The sequence below is a fragment of the Scyliorhinus canicula genome, chromosome 29, assembly GCF_902713615.1.
Source record: "Scyliorhinus canicula chromosome 29, sScyCan1.1, whole genome shotgun sequence".
Classification (NCBI taxonomy): Eukaryota; Metazoa; Chordata; class Chondrichthyes; order Carcharhiniformes; family Scyliorhinidae; genus Scyliorhinus; species Scyliorhinus canicula.
Window position 1 is genome coordinate 9443361 of NC_052174.1, and position 6400 is coordinate 9449760.

At 53.5% G+C, this 6400-nt stretch overlaps 1 protein-coding gene across 1 annotated transcript in view; it reads left to right on the forward strand.

Annotated features, from left to right (window-relative positions):
- The window catches only part of LOC119958302 (zinc finger CW-type PWWP domain protein 1-like), a 71489-nt gene extending 65671 nt beyond the window's left edge, over positions 1-5818 (forward strand). The window contains exon 13 of the mRNA XM_038786738.1: positions 4546-5818. Coding sequence (XP_038642666.1) covers positions 4546-4919 — 374 coding nt within the window. The 3' untranslated portion in view covers positions 4920-5818. The remainder of the gene's footprint in view (positions 1-4545) is intronic.
- The last annotated feature ends 582 nt before the right edge of the window (positions 5819-6400 follow it).

A 6400-nucleotide genomic window follows, 5' to 3' on the forward strand; every position in this document is an offset into this window, starting at 1 on the left:
TCCGTGTTCCCCGTCACAGAGAACCCCCCCAAAACGCGCCCAACCCTTAAAATGACCCCCTGGGCGTTAAGTAATGCTACCATTCGGCATTATTCTGCAATCATCCACACTTTTAGGCAGGCGTAATAGGCCTCCTTTGCGATGGGCTCAATCTTGATCTAGCTGCTTTGAGGAGCGGTTGGGGTCTCTGGGTCTGCAGTCGATGGAGTTTTGAAGTGTTGCTATGTTTACGCTATGAATATGGCCGTCAATAAGGTTGCCCTTCCTTTGTCTAGATATTGATATTATATCGCTTTCAGAGCCGGCAGATATCAAATGATACCACCACAGGGTTCAACCGGATATCGATCAAAGACCCGACGATCAGTTAGTTAGTTCAAGTTCAATAATACTTTATTTACACACAAGATTAACTTATACATGCAACATCAACACTGCGAGCTAGGGCAGCACGGTGGCCTAGTGGTTAGCACAACCGCCTCACGGCGCTGAGGTCCCAGGTTCGATCCCGGCTCTGGGTCACTGTCCGTGTGGAGTTTGCACGTTCTCCCCGTGTCTGCGTGGGTTTCGCCGCAACAACCCAAAAATGTGCAGAGTAGGTGGATTGGCCACGCTAAATTGCCCCTTAATTGGAAAAAATAATTGGCTAATCTAAATTTAAAAAAAAAAAACACTGCGAGCTAAATTACACCTAACAACTATGACAACCTGTACTTAACTTCAGGCACCCGGCTTAGGTCAGAGGAACAGTGATCTTTGTTCGAATCTGGGTCTATCGGGTCTGGAGACGTAACTGCGGTTCAGCTCGGCTAATCCGTCTGGTAGCGGGAGTTGAACTTGAACTTGCTTCTGGTGGTGCTCCAGTTGGAGGTGGACGTTGCCGGAGCGGCAGGCCCAAAAGAGATCGAACACATGGCAATGTCTCCCTTTATCCTTGGGGGTTTTGGGTGGTCGTTAGGTTTGGACCCAATCAATTGGGCAGTTCTCGATCACTGCCTTCGATCTGAGCCAATAAAGGGGCGGGTGCCTTGATGGCTGGGTGTGTCCGAAGCGGTCATTGACCTTTGGCTGTTTATGCTTCCTGAGTAAAGGGAGTGGCACAAATGTGTCTGGGATTGTATCGGTTACTCAAATATCAATCCTTTGTCTTACGGAGATGGGCCATCAAAATGCTAATCGGTTGGGGGTTTCGATGCTGTCTGGATTCTCTGCTCACAAATATACATTCAGGCTCTGGGCCTACCTGAATCTTACATTGGCCATATTTCCCTTTCGGCTTTGCGAACGTCCATGTTTCTTATTGTAAGTGGCCATCCCAGATAGCTACAGAAGGATGAGGGGGGATCTTATTGAAACTTACAGGACACTGCGAGGCCTTGCATAGAGTGGACGTGGAGAGGATGTTTCCACCTGTAGGAGAAACTAGAACCAGAGGACAGAATCTCAGGCTAAAGGGAGGATCCTTTAAAACAGAGATGAGGAGGAATTTCTTCAGCCAGAGGGTGGTGAATCTGTGGAACTCTTCGCCGCAGAAGGCTGTGGGGGCCAAATCGCTGAGTGTCTTTAAGACAGAGATAGATAGGTTCTTGATTAATAAGGGGATCAGGGGCAGCAAGGTAGCACAAGTGGTTAGCACTGCTGCCTCACGGCGCCGAGGGTCCGGGTTTGATCCCGGCCCTGGGTCATTGTCCGTGTGGAGTTTGCACATTCTCCCCGTGTTGTTTACCAGACTGATTCCAGGGATGGCGGGACTGTCATATGAGGAGGGATTGAGTCGGTTGGGATTGTTCTCGCTGGGGTTCACAAGAATGAGGGGGGGAATCTCATAGAGACTTATAAAATTCTAACAGGACTAGACAGGGTAGATGCAGGGAAGATGTTACCAATGATGGGTGTGTCCAGAACCAGGGGTCACAGTCTGAGGATTCAGGGTAAACCATTTCGGACAGAGATGAGGAGACATTTCTTCACACAAGGAGTGGTGAGCCTGTGGAATTCATTACCACAGGGCTCATAGAATGTACATAGAATTTACAGTGCAGAAGGAGGCCATTCGGCCCATCGAGTCTGCACCGGCTCCTGGAAAGAGCACCCTACCCAAGGTCAACACCTCCACCCTATCCCCATAACCCAGTCACCCCACCCAACACTAAGGGCAATTTTGGACACTAAGGGCAATTTATCATGGCCAATCCACCTAACCTGCACATCTTTGGACCGTGGGAGGAAACCGGAGCACCCGGAGGAAACCCACGCACACACGGGGAGGATGTGCAGACTCTGCACAGACAGCGACCCAAGCCGGAATCGAACCTGGGACCCTGGAGCTGTGAAGCCATTGTGCTATCCACAATGCTACCGTGCTGCTGGTTCAGCACACTGGGCTAAATCGCTGGCTTTTAAAGCAGACCAAGGCAGGCCAGCAGCACGGTTCAATTCCCGTACCAGCCTCCCCGAACAGGCGCCGGAATGTGGCGACTAGGGGCTTTTCACAGTAACTTCTTTGAAGCCTACTTTGGACAATAAGCGATCTTCATTTCATTCATTTTTCAAGTAGTTGATGCTAAATCTTTGAATATATTCAAGAGACGGCTGGATATAGCACTTGGGGAGAATGGGATCAAAGGCTATGGGGAGAAAGCAGGATTAGGCTGTTGAGTTGGATGATCAGCCATGATCGTGATGAATGGTAGAGCAGGCTCAAAGGGCCAAAAGGCCTCCTCATGCTCCTATCTTCTATGTGTCTGCGTGGGTCGTGCTCCCACAACCCAAAGATGTGCAGGGTAGGTGGATTGGCCAAGCTAAATTGTCCCTTAATTGAAAAAATGAATTGGGCACTCTAAATTTATACATTTTTTAAAAATTCAGTCTTCTTCCTGACACACTGTGTGTGTGAGGCCACACTTGGGAGTATAGTGTTCAATTCTGGTCACCACACTACCAGAAGGATGTGGAGGCTTTAGAGAGGGTGCAGAAGAGATTTACCAGGATGTTGCCCGGTATAGAGGGCATTAGCTATGAGGAGAGGTTGAATAAACTCGGTTTGTTCTCACTGGAACGATGGAGGTTGAGGGGCGACCTGATAGAGGTCTACAAAATTATGAAGGGCATAGACAGCGTGGATCGTCAGAGGCTTTTCCCCAGGGTAGAGGGGTCAATTGAAAAATGAAAAATGAAATTTGCTTATTGTCACGAGTAGGCTTCAAATGAAGATACTGTGAAAAGCCCCTAGTCGCCACATTCCGGCGCCTGTTCGGGGAGGCTGGTACGGGAATTGAACCGTGCTGCTGGTCTGCCTTGGTCTGCTTTCAAAGCATTTCGGACAGAAATGAGGAGGAATTTCTTCTCTCAACGGGACTGTGAAATCCTCCCCCACCCCCTCCCCCGCTCCGAGCAGGCGTAGGTGGGGGTCAGTGAATATATCCAAGGCTGAGTTAGACGGAGTTTTGTGGTGCAATGGTTTAGCACCGCTGCTTCACAGAGCCGAGAGTTTATTTGAGTTGTTTGAAGATGTAACAAGCAGGGTGGATGAAGGGGGACCAGTAGATGTAGTGTATGTGGCTTTGCGCCTTAGGAACAATGCCCTGAATTGCGCGATTTCCACTCCCAAGGGGCGGATGCTGGACTTTGCTTCACCATCGCACGCATGGCCCAATGAGATTTGCCACTGATTTGTGGGCATTTTTTGTTGGAAATTAAAATACCGATTTTACTGCCATAATACTGATTTGTGGCGTCTGGAATACTGATTTACGTTGGGAAGAGGTTGGCAGATCTGCTGAAGGCGCGAGAATCAGTGGAGAAAGAGATTAGGGATTGGGCCAGGAAGCCAAATTTGGGGGCGCAGAGACCTCGGAGGGTTGGAGGCGGGGGGGGGGGGGGGGGGGGATTTGAAAGCAAGGATGAGATCGGCGACACTGTGGTGGGCACGGCTGCCTCACAGCTCCAGAGGACCCGGGTTCGATTCCGACCTTGGGCAACAGCCTGTGCGGGAAAAATGAAAGCAGGGAAAGTCTGGCCAAAACTGTGCCGGACCGCACCTAGAGTACTGTACGCAGGAAACGATACTGAAGGAGGGATGTACTTACATTGAAGGCATGTCTGCGTGGGTTTCCTCCGGGTGTTCCGGTTTCCTCCTGCAGTGCAGGTTCAGGGTGGATCGGCCGTGCCGAATTAACCCCAGGCGGTGTTCGGGTTTAGGGGGGGGGGGGGGGGGTTGGGACCAGGTGGGGCTGCTCCTTCGGAGGGTGGGTGCACACTCGATGGGCCGAACAGCCTCCTTCTGCGCCGTAGGGATTGTGTGACTGTGAATTTCAACACGGAGGCGCTGCCCGACTAGAAGCCAGCGTGGGTCAGGGCGCGGGAGCGGGGTGGGCGAACGGCACTCGCTGAGAGTTAGGCTGTGGGGCAGCGGAGGTTTGAGTAGGCCTCGGAGCGTGAGCTGCGGTTAAGCATCCCTCCCTACAGGGGGCGCCAAATCTACTCCTCTTTCCCTGCCGTTGTCCTCTGTTGACACTGACTGTGTTTCCTGCTTCTCTTTCACAGCTGCCGAGGAGCCGGCAGTCTCGGGCGGGGTCGAAGAGCCGGGCGTGGGTCCCCTGGAAGCCGGGGCCACTGGGGGCAAAGTCACCGGCTGCGACCGGGCCCAGGGAAGTTCCTGCCCGAAGCCTGACCTCTTCAGCGTGGAGCTGAGCACCGCGCCCGACACAAGTGAGGACGAGCCGCTAGATCTCCGCCGAGGCCCCCCGGCGTCTCGCAGGGGTGGCCCGGACAGCGAGGATTTTGCCGAGTTGCTGCAGGAAGTTCTGGCAAACAAGCAAGACGACGACGCCTTCTCCGACGACGACGACGTGGCAATTTTAACGTCGAGGAAACCAGAGGAGAAAGAAGAGTTCGCCGAATTCATGTTCGAGGAGTAACTGGACAGTACCCGCCCTTGAGCGCTGCGCCATATTCCCACACGCTTCACAAGAATCCCGATCCCATTCCCTTCCGAGGCAGTCTGCCGGGGAAACCCTACCGCGTGTGCGGTTTTGTTACAGCAGCGCCGCATTGGTTGTCTGAGGAGTTTGTTGTCGGGCAGCCCTTTGGGCCGCCTGTGTTCGAGAGGTTTGTTGGAAAGCTGCCGGATGATTCGGGGCCTGCAGGTGGAGGCAGGGGTTGACTGCGTGCTTGAACGATGACGCTGTGGTTTATTGCAGGGCCACCGGGGGTCTTTGGTGGCTGCTGATCCAGGGGTTTCGGGCCGTCATCTGTTTGGGATGTAGGGTTAACGCCGGTTTCCCCAAAGGCAAGGCCGCCCACTCGTGTGAATCAAGGTGTTTCTCCAGGTGGAGGAGCATTCTGACGCACACGATATCCGAGTCTCCGCCCGCTAAATACCCCTCCCAATTTACACACTGGGATAACTTTCCGATGGGGTTTGAGTCAATATTGCTCCTTTTGTTTCCCCTCGGGCGCCAATTATTTCCTTGATGTGACGGTGCAATTCTGTGTCTCCCCCCTATTGTTTCCATCGGTCCCTTCTCCTTGACCTAGTCACCTCCTGCGATACCCTCAATTACAACTCGAGAGAGATGGTTGGTAACACAAAGGCTTAAACTAGCAGAGAACCAGACAGCTACCAAGAGGTGTGCTCACCGCCCACTGAACATTACCTTGTATATGGCTCCCTGGGGGGGGGTGGAGCCGGAGGCGGAGTCCCCCAGGGTTCCAAACCCGGTCTTAAAGGGATCATTACATTAAAGGTGCAGTAATCATTCGTCACACCTTCCCCTCTACATTTAATTTTGGGTTGTGGGGGCGAGACCCACACGGATACGGGGGAGAATGTGCAAACTTCACACGGACAGTGACCCAGGGCCGGGATCGAACCTGGGACCCCGGCGCCGTGAGGCAGCAGTGCTAACCACCGCACCGCTGTTCTGTGTCGCCCCCCCCCCCTCTACGTTTTGACGTAAACGTATCCCTCGACCTAAATAATGCGACTGCTCCGTGCCGGCACCTGTTTGTGAGGAATAAGCCCCCAAATCAGATCGCTGTCATTTCGAGAGATCCAGACCGAGTTGAACATGTTTAAAACTCTGAAGCTGCCCGGCCGGTTCGATGCCGGGTATTTCGTTCCCCAGCTTTCCCCCCTGCCGGGCTGGGTGGGCGAACGCCGCCGGTGCGGGCGGCCGGGGGCGTGCCGTGCGGGGGGGGGGGGGCGCAGTGGGTACCGGCTGCCGCACACCGCAAATCCCGTCCTCCCTCACCCCAGGGCTCAGCAGTCGGGGGTGTGGCAGTTCGATTCATGTAGTCAGGCCCCAGGGAGGGCGGTCGGACGGTGCATTCCAAATGCTAGCCGCCCGTCGCACGGGGTAACAAGGGAGATTTTCCTTGCGCCGTCTCTGCCTTCTTT